The sequence below is a fragment of the Sebastes fasciatus genome, chromosome 18 (assembly GCF_043250625.1).
Source record: "Sebastes fasciatus isolate fSebFas1 chromosome 18, fSebFas1.pri, whole genome shotgun sequence".
Lineage (NCBI taxonomy): Eukaryota > Metazoa > Chordata > Actinopteri > Perciformes > Sebastidae > Sebastes > Sebastes fasciatus.
Window position 1 is genome coordinate 17,252,057 of NC_133812.1, and position 15,172 is coordinate 17,267,228.

The following is a 15,172-nucleotide window of genomic DNA, read 5'->3' on the forward strand; positions in this document are numbered from 1 at the left end:
GCCACGTAGTGAGGCTTGCCAAAGAGTTTAAACGGCGAGATGACAGAAAGAAGTTCAATAGATGGAAATGTCGTAAAATATCTTAACGGTTCCCAGAAATGTAAAAAAAAAAAATAGTTAAGCATATTGGTGTTTGCTATGGCCAATTAGGTAGAATGGGTTATAATAAATGAAATTACTGGACAGCTCCAATAAATACTATATTTACTTTAATTACCATGTTAATTTTCAGATGTGAAATCAGAGCAGAATGAGGTCGAAAATGCAACAAAAGTTGAGAATGTGTGGCTATTTAATAAATAAGTGACATTTGCCAATTTCAGTTGTGAGTTAAAAACTAGTATGACTGGTATGATGTGTTTTATACACTGAAATATAATAACAGTATGTAGACTGTAATAAACTTGACCAAACTGAAAAATATTTATAAAATCGATTAATTGTTTAAATCAAAATGAGTAATAATACAATAAAATTAATAAATACAAATATAAAATAAAATAAATAAACAATTACAATAAAATAATATAAAATAAATAAAATAATGAGCTGCTTTCAAATAAATCACACCTAAAGCTGTGAATCATTATTATTATTATTATTATTACCTGCCTTTCCTTAACTGACCAACACATCACCACATTATGTATGCATGTGAAGATGAGTGTAAGTTGATAGATTTCAGAAATCATTTGATGACTTGAGGAAGAATTATTACATATAGTTACAGGAAAACCGATCAGACACATGTACAGTATGTTAAAGGAAGGTCGTTTGATTAAAAGAGTAACGTTCAGGGCTCTACAGTGACTTTTCCCCCCAAAAGGAGAGAGTTTGAAAGACATCTTTAATTACCTCCTATCATTTAAATCCAACATTTTCTAATAAATATTGACGATGTTATGAGTTTGTACAGGTGAGAGAACTGTGGAGCCCTGAAACTGCAAGAAGAAATGCAAAATGTTTACTAAATGTTATGCAGCTGATTTGTGAACAGGCATGGAAGGAAAAACAGACGGAAAAAAGAGGCGAAACATTAAAAACAATCAAGCAGCATCAGTCTTTTTTTTTTTTTTTTTTAAAGAAGTGGCTTTTATTCCACAACTAAAAATCTCCACTGTGGCAGATAGAAACCTGAATGACACATACAGTACACACATAAAAGAGGAAACCCAGTAGTTACACTGGAACCCAACAGATATAGAAAGAAAGGTTTGACAAAGCAGTGATTTAGGAGTTGTGGAGCTGTTAAAAAAGCAGGTTGTGTGTGGAAGAAAGAAAGCAAACGAAGGATAGAGAAGATTCAAAAATAAAAAATAAATCTCACAATGAACTCTCTTACAATCTATCAACTACTATTTAAAAATATGTTCTTTTTTTAGGCACATACTGTAGGATTGTTTGTGCAATAAGGTCACTGTAGACACAAGGAAAGTGACACATTGAAATAGCGAAGATTTAAATGGCAGCTGTGATCTGTTACCCGACTAGAACATTTTCAAATAAACCTTATCAGCCTAAAGAATCACCACTGCAAAGAAACATTTACTGACATGCTACTCTGCAAGCTCTCTTTCTATATTAAAATAACACTTAACAGAAATACTCTGTGAGCCCATAATCATCCTCCTGGTATCCTTTTACCAGCCTTGAATCCACAGGTGGAAGAGCTGGTGGAAACCTGAGTCCCAGACTGGGCAGAGAGTTTGTTCTCATCAGAACAGTTTTGTGCATTGAGGAGGATCTCTCCCTTTGAGCTCCCAGCACTGTGGGCTGGACTAGGCTTTGTGGTCTTGGACCTGGCTCCCTCTCTGTTACAATTGGACATTGGCACTGATGACACAGAATGCCTATAAGATGGAAAGAGCGGTGAAGAAAGTGGCTTGAAAGGATAGTTAAAGTTTATAGGGTATGAGGTGATAAGTGGTTCTCTAGAGCGCCCGTACTAGAGAGGAAAAGGTGAGGTTTGATTGGCAGGCGCTGGTCCAGAGGAGTGAGATGGGACGAGGTGTTGCAGAAGCATGGCGAGAGATGGAGCAGAGGCGGGAAACCCACAGAGGAAAAAAGGGGCGAAGGAGGACTAGCCTTGGATCTTGGTGGTCTAGACTACGAAGCTATCATTACCGTTCTCCAGGTTCTCATTGCTCTCGTAGCAGCCGGAGTCTCGCGGGGAGTCTCCCACCAGGCACGGACCCTCTGACAGCAGCTTCTCCTGGGAGCCCGACAGGCCGCTGCGCTCTGGATCACTGCTGCCTGGAAATACAAAGACACAGAGAATAGCAACATCGTCAAAATTAGGGTTGAATGTTTTTTCCATGATTTTAAAATTACTTTTGGGGGCATTTTATGCCTTTAGATAGCGACAGTGGAGAGTGCCAGCTCTTGGTCGACATCTCAACCCGAAAGCCAAGGAGGTACCCAATTTAAAAAGTGATCACTTCTTATGAATATATCACTATTTTCCCAGACATTTTTCACCATGAATTAAGTTGTATTTGAAGTTTAAGGCCCTCCCGAGTGACGCATAAGCAACACGAAAATGTGAAATACTCGCCTGTAATTATTACATATCTAGGGCTTTTATTGTGAAACGAAAGAACGGAAAGAATGGATCTGGTCTGTGCTGCCTTTGTCAAGGTTGAAACGAGTAATACAGTTTGCCGTAGTGGTTCGGACTACGGAGCCTCCGTGTTGTTGTTTCATAAATATAGGCACAACTCAACCTGTTCCGTACAACTTGATTGGTTGATGCCTTTATTCGCGGCGCAAAAGCTAAAAAAACAACAGTTTTAGAAAATATATTGACGTGCAAATTAATCGCATGAAAAAATGCTTTCAATGTGTAAAGGCCTTTATTCCAATTTATTTGCCACACGTTGGTATGCTGCATATTAGGAAGAAAAGTTATTGGAAACGCTGCAGCTGATCCACTTATATTTCCATACAGTAATAATGACATTTCAAGGCGGCACTTTGGTACTTAGTAATGACAACTCCAGGCATGTACATGCTGCATGCCTGGAGATGGCAACTTGTTTAAGTACATATGATAGTCTGATATTCAGACACAGGTGCACAGGGACACATTTACGGGTTCCTGCAAATATTTTTCCAGGGATATTAGAGTAGATTTTGGAGAGAATTCACAGTAAAAACCCTCATCAAAATACAGATCTGATACATCTTTTATACAGCCAAGGAGTGTTAGTGAGTTTGAATTATCACTCGAGTGTGTTCTCACTCTTTTTTCTACTTACTGTCATACTCCTGCAGCAGCTCTACGGCGGTGAGCAGCACGGCTCTGTGCTGAGGATCTCTGATGTTCAGCTCATCCAGGTCCTCCTCTTCCAGCAACTTGAACGTGTCCAGGTCCTCGTAGCCGTTGAACAGGAAAGTGGGCATGTGCTCCTGCATGGCAGAAAAATGATGTCTGAGTTTAAAGTTTCTTTTGAGGAGAAAAATACACTCTAGACCAAAAGAAAAATACACTTTGGATCTGAGTCATGGGACCAGTGACAAAAACTTTTGGGCTCGAACATAAAACACAAACAAGAGAACAAGAGTAGAGTACACACTTGTCATCTGCTCATAATTTCCCATCCACACTGTATTTTTAAATAACTACTCAGCCAATTCTAAACTGCTATTTGGATTTTTAGATGGCATGTAATCGCTTTAAGCCGTGGCTAATTCACTTATGGCTGCCTCAACTGTCAACCCGCAATAATTTGGCACAAACCCCGTCCTGTCGACAGGCATGTAAAAATGAGCTGTAGCAACATTAGCGAGTTAACTGCACCAATCAAGCAACAGCTGTTCTAGCTATGACCGAGATGGCAAACAGGACTTGAAAGGGAGACCCTTTAACGTGATGTGGTAACAAAGAAGAACCGAAGGTGGAGACGAGTACATCAAAGTTCTCCTAGACCACAGAAGTTTTACACACTAACACAAACAAGCACAACATAGCAGTCACCCCAACCACTGTGTTATCTGAGATACGCCCTTGTGAGTGTGAGTCAGCTGACACTCCTTCCACTTTGAATATTGCTGGGCTCCATCCACACTTTGTTGGACGCATACATAGACTGTGTGTCACCAGCGAGACCATCAATTACAATGGTGGAGTCCACACAAAGAACTGCGTGTCCCTGCTCTATTTCTACTGGAAGATGCAGGACTAAACAAAAGGACCACCAACTAACACAAACACCGCCAGCCGGATCCTCTCACTCACACTATCTTTTGGCCGGTCCAAAACTTAAACGCGTTCCAAAATCCAACGATGATTTGGCAGAGAAGTCATCTGGCGCAAAAAGATACAGCGGTGTGGAGACTGTATGGTTACAGACACTCCTCACTGCTGATGTGTGTTCCAAATGTTGGCTTGCCAGTTTAACTAAATGTTACTTAGCATTTCCAAAAGTACACACAAACAATATTCTCACTGATTGGTCAATCACGGCGTTTTTACGATCTGTTGTTTCTTTAAAGCAGACTGTTGTGCTATGTATAACAGGCCGTTGCCATGGACACAGTTCTGATTTCGGACTCTGGAGGACCATTTGTGTGTCAAATCCGCCTTGCGTCGGGGGTCCTGCATCACCCTGTCAGGGGTTATTTCGCAAAAATGACCGGTTTGTTGCACATTATCCCTTACGAGGAGCTCAGTCAGTTTGTTTTGTGAACATGGAAAAGATGCAAACCTGAGAAAACTGTGGAAAATTAAGAGGCACTCTTAAGCAGTAAAACTTTTTACATTTCACTTTAAAAGAAAAACGCCCTCTACAAACAAGTGAAATATTGTGTCATCTAGAGAATTTTGCTATTGTCAAACAAACAAATTGACAATGGGTTAACAAAAAATGACTCCTTGAACATATCTAGTAAACTAAAAAGACTTGATTTAAGCAATGAAGCTTCAGAAAATCCAGATAAAGGCTCTTAATACTTCATTATTTATGGGTCGCAAAGCAATACAGTGCTGTAGACGGGGCAGCAGCAAAACGTAATTTAGCCACCTAAAAGAAAGGCTAGAAAGTATTCTAAATATAGCGTACACTTACAGGTATCTTTTTTTTTTTAGGTTGAGCCTTTCTTTTTAGGTGGCTAAAATGTGTTTTTCTGCCGGCCCCGTCCACAGCACTGTATTGCTTTGCTCCGGTGACGGTGCTCCTGTCGGTTTCTCCAAGCTGAAGGCGTGCCGACCGTCATCTACTGTAAGTAATACACCTTCTATTGATAAGTACCTCATGCAACCCCACTTCAAAACACCCGAACTATCCCTTTAAATGTATTTGCTGTGACGTTTATGATCGGTCTTGTTTGTGAAATAAGCAAAACCATTTAGTCTTATCTTGACCAGATGTTTAGATCAGTCTGTCGCAACCATGCAATCCATTTTTTAAACTTTTAAAAAACTAATATCTAACTAAGAAAGGTAAAGACTGCTTATTGTATGTCGACACAAGTTGAATACTTGAATGCAAATGGTGCTTGAAAAGATCATTTATCTTAAATGAGGAAATGTGGGACTGGAGCACAAATCAAGGAAAACAGTGTTAAAATACCTGGTAGATTGGCTGCAAACTAGAAACTTTAAAATGTTGTATACGTGTTATTTCTGGTGGAGACTGAGCGCTCTGATGATGCACTTGTAACACCCAGACTTCCAAGCTCACTGTAGGATGCCTGCTGTGCTGAAACATTAATAATGCACCCTGGCTCTCTAATCTGTGACTCGGCCATTAGGCTGGCCAGAGATAAAACACACAACCCACAAAGTCTTTTTCTCTGTTCGGGGGCAGCGAGGCCTGCTGGCTGCCTGAGTGGGAGGAGAGGATACCAAGCTCACGGCGTTGTGGAGGTTCTGATGAGAGATGAGGGTTGTTTGTCGGGGCGTGGCCGTGAGAATGTGGGTGTTAATGTTTATGCATCGGCGTCAGATCAAACATCCTAAGCTGTGCAGCCTGTAATTGCCTGCGCTATATTTATCTCTGCTTGTCTGCAAATGTGTTTGGAAGATATTTAGCTAAAACATTTACTTCTTCAGATTTGTTTTCTCCTATTTAGGTGCCAGATGGTTGGGATTTCTCAGGTTGGACAATTCCCTGTTGTCAAGTTTATACAATGAACAAAATCAAACTTTACGACCACTGGAAACGTATTAAATGCCCGTCAATACCGTACCTTGAGGTTGATGCGCTCCAGCAGGTCCTCCACTGATGTGGGTTTGGGTGGTCGGCCCTTTCTCCTCCTCCTCACGGGCCTCTTGGGCTTCTCCTCTTCCTCGATCAGCACGTCCACGTAGATGAACTTAAAGGTGCCCACTTTGTTGTTCAGCAGGCCCATCCACGTCCCCATGGGCGGCTTACTGATGATGTCGATCACATCACCGCGCTGGAGGATCACAAGGACGAGAATTCAGAATGAACTTTTATGACAATTATATTTGACACTGTTGAAGAATATTGAGACTAGCTTGGGAAAAACTGAACTGTAAAGTAAACGGGTGTGTCTTACCTTGAGTTTGAGGGAGTCGGAGTCGTAGGGGCTGGGGGTGAAGTCTGTGTGGACTCGGGCGCGGCCACAGAACGGCCCTCTATAAGGCGGCTCTTCGTCATCGCCATCCTCTGACTTCACGCTTTCTCTGTTACTGGCTGACGAGTCGGTGGTGCTCACTGTCTGACCACCTGGACACAAACACACACATGTAGATTTATATAAGCTAAAAAAATAACTCCCTGGTCAATGTAATAATAAGATGGATGTATGAAGTAACTAGATGTGAAGTCGTAGGTAAACTATTTTGATTTTATTTCAACAACCTCTTATTTTTTGCTGCAGTGTCTGTGTGAGAACTTCGGCTTAAAGTCTCAAACACTTGTATTACAGATCCTGGGAGAGTACTTGCTGCATATTTCTCTCTGTATCTGAGGGAAGGCTGCTGAAATCATGTCAACATGTGGGAATCTGGGAGGCAGGACTTCCTACCTAATAGTTACCGCATGTTTGCCTGCGTGTTTGAGTGCATGTTCTACTGCTCCGAATGACTAAGTCAGCCAAGTCTTTAATTCACCCTGAGGTTGAGACGGAGGGTATTTTATCCACGAAGACGTGACGGAAACAACAGGTTGAAGTAATCAGAAGTTGTAATTAGATAAGAAGACCTGAGAGGTCACTTTGAAAACTCTCTGAGATCACAACACGTGAGTCAGCTGGTGGGACTGGGTGCGATCGAGACAGAGAATTCCTCTTCATGGCCATCACTCCACAAAAATCATAATTGGTAGACATGTAATGCGATCTGTATGCAATTGAAATATACAGTACAGCAGCATGCAGCAAATGCCACAAGCACCATCTAGTGTTAAACATGGCTCAAAACAGGCAGTCAATTTAAGCTATACACTAAATTACAACTTACAATTTTTATATGGGAAATAAAATGTACTGACATCCTAGAACTCCATGACTGTACTATAACCTTAATTATGTGCCAAAAGTGTAAAAATAGCACCAAGAAAAATGGGTTTGAAACAACGGAGGACTTGATTTGATTGAAAGATTTGATTTAAAAGATACTGAATTAATTTTTGTGGAAGCAAAAAACAATATTTATCTTAATCACGGTGTCAAAAAGGTACTTATATGCTACCTAAAACCCATTTAAAAGTCTTAAAAAGCAGGTGCTTGGATCTTACTCATTGAACTCTGTCCGCTGAGTGAGCTACGCAGACTTTCCACGGAGCCTCCGGCCTTCAGCTTGGGCTTCTCCAGAGAGTCGGTGTCGGGCTGAGGGGACTGAGGGGAGCCAGGAGCTCCATCCGGACTCGACTGAAAGACAGAAAGTGAGCAGGAGATGCAGATGGGTAATGACAGGAGATGGGGAGGAAGATACAAAGGAAATGTTGTGCAGTTAAGAGATGATTGGATGTGAGAGATGAGAAAGGGTGGTTAAGAGGTTGACATAAGATGGAAAGAAAGAAGAAAGGATGGAGATGATGGGAGGAGAGGGTTGGAAAAAGAAGGGTTAGAGTGGTTGTCAGTATTTATATGTACACAATTGAGATTGTGAATATTAACCAAAAACTGTGAAACATGTACAAACTCTGCAAGATTTAACTTCTTAAAGTTTCTGATTGTTTTCTGATATTAATTAGGAAAGATCTTTTTGTCATTTAAAGACCTCATAAAATAGGCACTCAAACTTCTTAAGTGAACTCAAGCAGCAACAAACCAACCAATAAAATCATGCTAAATAACCAGCTGTTCTTTTCTGCATGTCCTTTCAGCCATAAACTAGATCCCTCACTGTCTAATAACCTGTCTGAACAACTTATTTCAACAGGAATCACATCAAATTATGGAAGTAATGATATCATTTAATTGGACCTTTTAAAGAGTTTTTTTTTTACTTGCATTGTATTATTGTCAGTGGTGGAAGAAGTACTCAGTAAGTAAAAGTAAAAGCTCTGCATTCAGAATTTTATAGTAAAAGTACAAAAGTATTAACATCAAAATATACTTAAAGTAACAAAAGTACTCATTATGCAGAATGGATGATTTCAGTATAATATATATTATATTATTGAATTAAAATTATTGATGCATTAAAATGTGCATTGCTTTAATGCTGAAGCTACTAAAGGTGGAGCTTATTTTTTTATTATACTTCTTGTACTATAGCTTGTGAATTTCACCAAGGGAACAATAAAGTCCTATATTTATCCAATTTAATACATTATAATTTATTTATTGATAATATTTAGTATTATTATTATCTGCATCTGCAAAGTAACTAAAGTTATACAATAAATGTAGTGGAGTAAAAAGTACAGTATTTGTCTCTGAGATGTAGTGGAGTAGAAGTATAATGAGACCCAGCCCCTTAACATGTGTCCTATGTAGTGGACATTTTGTCCACATGCATCTCCTTGTACTCTTTTAACCTACTCTATCAACCCCTGGTGTATTGTGAAGAGGACATCCTGGGCTTTCCAGTGATATGTCGTGTGTTTTTTTTAATCAAGTTGAATGTTTTCTAGGTTTAATATCACTCTACAGACGCAATCTGTTATTTTTTTGTATCTTCTAAATTCGGCTGTGTTTTCACACTGAAATGGTCCTGTAAAAATACAAATTTAATTAAAAAAGTCTAAAGTACACGGGGGTCATACTCACTTAAAACACTTTCGTTTAACCTTTTGAATTTATTAAAATCTTTTTAGATCTCTTTTGATGTTAAAAAAAACAACTAGAATCCATACAGCAACATGCTACACTGACACCCACTGTACTGTGTTTTATTTATCCACTAGGTGGCATTGTGGTCTATAAAATGACCACGGTTGAGACATTGTCACATGGCAATTAATTTTTCTTTGCTCAGTCCCAACCAATGGCTCCATGACTCATGCCAGGATATGTGGGTCACAGTGTTGAGACCACTGTGACTGACAGATGTTCAGCTGTGCATTAATGACCCCTTCTGCAGGGAGACATCAAACTGGAGGGGCTGGACGGGCCACTAGTAAAAGCCACAGGATGCCCAGAAAAATGAGGCCAGTGCAGATGAGACGGCCATTCTACTTCTCTCACACGTCAAGTCTCCATTTCCTCAGAGCTCGCCTCGGGGAGACTTGCATCACTCCATGAGCTCAGCATGAAGCGCGCACACACACACGCACTCCGCCCTACACACTGGGCCCAGGGAGAGCACAGCACAGAGACGTCCAAAAGTGTGTGTGTGATTTAGCGCTCCATGTTTATTCTGTAACTAACACAAATACTCCCACCCACTCACAGCCTGTGGACAGAATATGTGGCTTACACTGCAAAACATCCTCTAAATGTTTGCAGAACATGGGGAGCTTTTATTCCTTTACAGCTGCGCTTGGCTCACTGTTTAATGGACGAAATACAAAATGTGTGGATTTATGGGACTGTTTGTGTTTTAGCTGCTCCATTTGAAATAAAGGCACGGTTTGAATATGTTTATACATACCTTATTTGCCCTAAAAACAAGGCAAACCTACAGAATTTAATGCAATCTGAACTTTCTACAATTCAAAATTGCATCCATGTGTGTGTTTTTTTGTCTAACCTGCTCAGACAAGGAGCTGCTGTACTTCTTCGACATGCGTTTCCTCATCGTCTCCTTCACCGACTTGACCTTCTTGCCCAGTGAGATCCGAGACGTGGTGGGGGATTTGACCACTTCTCTGTATATGGCTTCCTGCTCTTTACTCTGTGATTAGAAGAGAGGAAAAGGATGGACAGAGAGGAAGGAGATGACAGAGAGAAGAGAAATAGAGAGACAGGAAGAGGACAAAGGGCAGGGAGATCACAAAAACAAAAGGAGAAAAACGGGAGAGAAAAGGTGATTTAGTGTGACACGAGACCTCGCAGCCTCTTCTAATTTCACAAGCTGCCAGCACTCACGTTGGGATCGGAGCCCGCGTTGACCACATGGAGCGAACGGTTGGACAGGTCAAAGCCTCCGAAGCTGCACGTTCTCTGTAAGGGGGGGGGAGAGCCAAAACACAAATCACATGAGTCACATTCAAAAGGTCATGTTACGGGAACTCCCCATCCCACACCCACTGAGGGGTCAACGCACAGTGATTCATGCTTGACACAACACAGGCAGCACTCTGATTAATGCACATGGGGTATATGGTTTGTATATATGCGGGGGCATGATGTCATATGGGACCTGTGGACAGCCAACAGACATGATGTAACACAAACTGTTATATGAGCTGCTCTGTAAAATTGCAAATTACTGCATGGCCCTCGGCAAATGAGCTGTTATATTGACCGTGGAGAGCGCGCAGTCGGCTCCAGCAAAGTTGCTCGTATTATGCTTTAAATGCTTGAATCCCTGGAGAAAACATTGGATGCAATTAAACCTTTCTTGATGTGGCCGAGCTATATAACACAACTGCACTTTTACATTGCATTTCAGCCTGATGCAAAACATCTTGTGGTTAATTATGAGAAATGCAGAACGGGGGGCTTAGTATGCAAACATGCACAACATGTAGGTTGCTTAGAATATGTTATTCTCATCAGAAACATTTTTAGGGGGAGTAAATTGTTTCTGCTGAGAGGACAGGATGACTTTAGAGGTCAAACAGCAAGATAAGGGGTAGACACAAAGGGGAACTGTGACATGAGAGGAAAAAAGAGATCCGGGATCTTATCACTGAGCTGGTTTTCCTTTTTTGAATCCTCCCTAAGCTCTGCAGTAGGTCACACACAGACATGTAGACACAGACATGCACATGTGCCAAAAAACTCGTTTCAAGTGAGGCACTTGATGGCATTTCTCCTTTGCTTCAAAAAGCCATTACTCCTACGACTAAACTCCCACCAACCCTGGACGAAGATCCTCCGTGTGAGAAGGCATTTTCACGTTCAGCAAAAATTGTTTGTTTGCATATTAGATGTCCACAGCTGCAGTCCACATCACAACTTCCCAAGGAAAAGCACAAACATGTTTGAAGAGACGTCCAAAAAGAACTCTGAATGTGATGGCGATGGCGATGCTCGATGGAATGGACATGCACCCAGAAAAAAAAAAAATAACGTCTCTCAAAGATAATTATAGGAAAGGAAAAAACAACTAAAGAAAAAAAAACATCTGCAACCATAGAGGCACGGGCCAAAAAAGGACACGAAAAGCCAACAACATAAAAAAGTGGATTTTTTTTTTTGGAGAGATTTTGGATGAGAACGACCTCCGGTGATTTCACTAGAACACGATAGGATCCAGGTACCCTCAAAGCTGCAGGATAGCTCCACTATGTCACCACCTAGAGTGTGTGTCGCTACTTCTGTTATTTATACATGTGTTGCTATACTCAGCCTTGTTAGTTGATAAGCATAAAGACTATTCAGTCACTTAATAAGGCAATTTATTGAAAACATCTCTGAGGCTATGTGCTGTGCAGTTCTAAGGATGAGCAGCTTCAAGCTTGTACAACATCTCTTCTGCCCACAGGGATCAGTGTGACTGTGCCAGTGTTCTTCAGGGATCTGACATTTATAAAAAGGCACTTATAAAAACCTCTGCTGCAACTTAACCTCCCTAGTGGGCCACTGCACATTCCACAATCATTTCATATTCAGCTGAAATAATAAAAAAAAAAAAAGGTTGAAAGCCAAAGGCATTCACTTAAAGGTCATAGAAGATGACATTCCTCTTGGGGCAGTTAAGTCTGTGATAGATACACAAGCCCCCGGCCGTTTTCTATACATGAGCAAAGCTGCGATGCTTAAATGGATAAGGTGAAGTCATTTGACCTGGCGTGTGTGTGTTGCGTGTGTGTTGCAGTATCTTCCCCTGTAACCTCCGAGCTATTCTGCAACTTTGAAGCACCGAGGTCCTGCTCACACGAGGCGGTCGATTGAAACCTCACGGTCTGAACTCACAGACTTCTGCTGGATGCGCAAGAGCACACGCTTGGTGCAGCGGTCCACACTGGCCGCCCACTTCCTGTCTGCCTCACGGTCCTCCTCCAAGAGACAGCGGCGCTCAGCGCGGCTGAGGGTAACTGGGCGGACCAGCTGGGCCCAGTTGAGGTGGCCGTACAGGCTCCGCTCCACCACATAGGTGATGTTCAGCTCGCTGACTGCCGTTCGACCACGCAGCCTGCGAGACGGGAACACCCAGCCGCCTCCCCCGCTTCCAAAACCTTTTGATTTGGCTACATCACAGCGTGCGGGGGAGGAGGGGGTGACAGACAGAGGGGAGATGGGGGTCTTGGCGTTGCGCGAGCGTTGGTAGAGGAGGTGCTTGGTGGAGTAAGCGTAGTTGGGATCAGGTTTCCGGTGCGTCCAGCTGCCGTGGTGCCGGTTGGCAGGTTGGGGTTTGGGGCTGCCTTGTGGGCCGTCGTCCAGGGAGATCAGGAGGCGGGACTGGGAGTGGGGTTTAGAGCGGGGTTTGGTGAGGCCATAATAGGCGTAGAGAGCCTCGTTGTTACTTACCCCATGGGAGATGGAGCTCAGGGCCTTCCGCATCTCGCTGTCAGTCGTGGAGCGCGACAGCTTTCCTTCGTCGTCCAATCCGCAGCCATCCAGCTCCGAGAAGGAAGAGCCACTACCGCCCACGCCGGAGTTGGAGCCTCCGGATCCAACCGGGGTTCTCCTGGGGGGCCGGATGAGGCCGTGGGTACTGGACGATTTATTGAAGGTTTTGACCAGCTTGTGTCCGGACCAGGTGTCCAGGCTGCTGGAGGACGGGGAGTTGGTCAGACTGTCTGTGTCTCCATCCAGAGAGAGTTGATCCTGGGTGAGATCCTGGGGCAAAGGGGGCCTCTTTATGACCCCCGTATACAGAGCTGTGTTGTCCTCACAGGTGGGAGGTGACCTCAGACTCAGAAAATCTAAAAAGAAGAAGACAGAAACCTTAGATAGTTTGTTACTTGGGAGGATTTAGACATCACATTCTGAGTAGTCCCATGACCCATCTGTGGTTTTTCCAAACTACTGCTCGCCAGCAAAAATTTCAAAACACATTCTTAACGTCTGAGCATTAGGCAAAACCCATGACAGATGAGAATGTAATACGTTGGCATAAAAAATAAATCCTACTCTTTAACCCACAAGTCATTAATTTCCAATAACCCTTAGTTGGAAACACAAATATTACTACGACTGAACTTTAACTTCATTTTAGTGAGGACAGACAGCTCATTTTAGTGCTCAAAACAGATTTTTAACATGCAATTTTTCACAAGCAATGCAAGCAGAGTTTAAATGTATATTCAGTAGAAGCATGATGCCTCAAACAGAGACCGTAATGTGGCCTGGAAATACTACATTAACTGCCTGATATAAACAAATGTTGACAGATTTAAACTATGGTTGAACCGTAAAATAATCCGGGGTTACAAACCTTCAGAGCCATGCTTCTTGCCCTCCTCCACCTTGATGAGTTTTTTCCTGACCCGGCGTGTCGAGTTGACCAGCTTGTGAAGCCGTTTGAACTTCACAGAGTCCTCCGATTGCTCATCATCTGACTGCTCACGAGACTGGTGGGAGAGAGAGAGAGAGAGAAAGAGGGAGGGATGATACAATAAAAAGGGACAGACGGGCAAGCACTTCTCAATTAAATAAACCTTTAAAAACACATTAGTAAAAAGCAGGAGAGACAATAATACACAAGCTTTGACAAATACATTTTGAGATTTTCAAGACGCTGTTGTAATGCGACAGATGGAAGCGTTGTTTAGGGTGGAGTCAAAGTTAGTGAGGTGAGAAATGGAGGGTTGGAGGAACACATTCATAGTAAACACAGAAATAATGCATCAGATGAAACAGTAATTTAAAACAAAATTGGTACAACTGAATGACACAATGAATCAGTGTTACAATAAATGGTCTAACTGGTGTTATGGTGCCTCTCCACTGATGACCACTGCATTCAAACTCTCTGCACAGTGTAGTGGAGTGGAAAAGACACCGAATAATGAAGTCACAAACACTTTCATCACCCCCACACACACACACACACACATCCAAACCCTACTCCCAACCAGAGCACACACACACTCTCCAAGCTGTATGCATATGTGTGTGTCCATGTGATGATGATGATGCTGATGAGCCAAGCTTTGGCCTAAAGATTGTCTGGCAGGAACGGCCATCATTAGGCTCAAACAACTTCATTTGTTTCTATTTGCCACTGGTTTCCACAGCAACACCACCTCTCTTGTCACATGCTGCCAGCTCCACGGTCAGGGTTGACTGCATCGCTTGCAAAAGGGACACACATCGCATACACAGAACTAGACAGAGCGGGGGCCTGCAGAGCTCAGCTTATAAAACGCAGTCTTTCTCCTGCAGGCTCTAAAGCTAACAAGGAAGAAACCGCTTTCTCGCTGTTGTTGACCACAGGCCTGGCTCAGAAGGCTGCTGACATACAGTAGGGATGATGGTAATGAGTGCGGCTTGGTTGGAGCAAACAGATCCGACATTGACCGCAAATCCACGATGGCACCAAACCACCTTAGCAGATATTTTGATTCCTGCAGGCGTGGGAGTGTTACAAAACCGTAGGCATTGTCGCCAAGTTGGAAACGGGAACAACACATAAATCAATGTGGCATCGCGAAAGTCCATTCTATCAAACCTGCCTCCACTTTCAGAGGTGCGTGATGAACTT

The 15,172-nt window shown here is 42.5% G+C and overlaps 1 protein-coding gene and 1 long non-coding RNA gene across 8 annotated transcripts in view; both read right to left on the reverse strand.

Annotated features, from left to right (window-relative positions):
• Window positions 1-15,172, reverse strand: part of sash1a (SAM and SH3 domain containing 1a) — a 187,447-nt gene that overhangs the window by 8,102 nt on the left and 164,173 nt on the right. For 6 of the 7 annotated variants that reach the window (XM_074616171.1, XM_074616172.1, XM_074616175.1 and 3 more), the window contains 9 exons: window positions 13,904-14,039; window positions 12,994-13,391; window positions 10,444-10,518; window positions 10,106-10,249; window positions 7,704-7,836; window positions 6,523-6,692; window positions 6,190-6,399; window positions 3,258-3,408; window positions 2,125-2,253 (listed from right to left, as the gene is read on the reverse strand). In XM_074616171.1, coding sequence (XP_074472272.1) covers window positions 2,125-2,253; window positions 3,258-3,408; window positions 6,190-6,399; window positions 6,523-6,692; window positions 7,704-7,836; window positions 10,106-10,249; window positions 10,444-10,518; window positions 12,994-13,391; window positions 13,904-14,039 — 1,546 coding nt within the window. Of the gene's footprint in view, window positions 1-2,124; window positions 2,254-3,257; window positions 3,409-6,189; window positions 6,400-6,522; window positions 6,693-7,703; window positions 7,837-10,105; window positions 10,250-10,443; window positions 10,519-12,438; window positions 13,392-13,903; window positions 14,040-15,172 lie in introns of all 7 variants that reach the window. The other variant, XM_074616170.1, reaches the window with a different exon arrangement.
• On the reverse strand, window positions 1,063-2,118 carry LOC141756463 (uncharacterized). Its single transcript, XR_012591480.1, has 2 exons — window positions 1,947-2,118; window positions 1,063-1,850 (listed from the first exon to the last, which is right to left on the reverse strand). It is a non-coding gene; the product is annotated as an uncharacterized LOC141756463 (long non-coding RNA).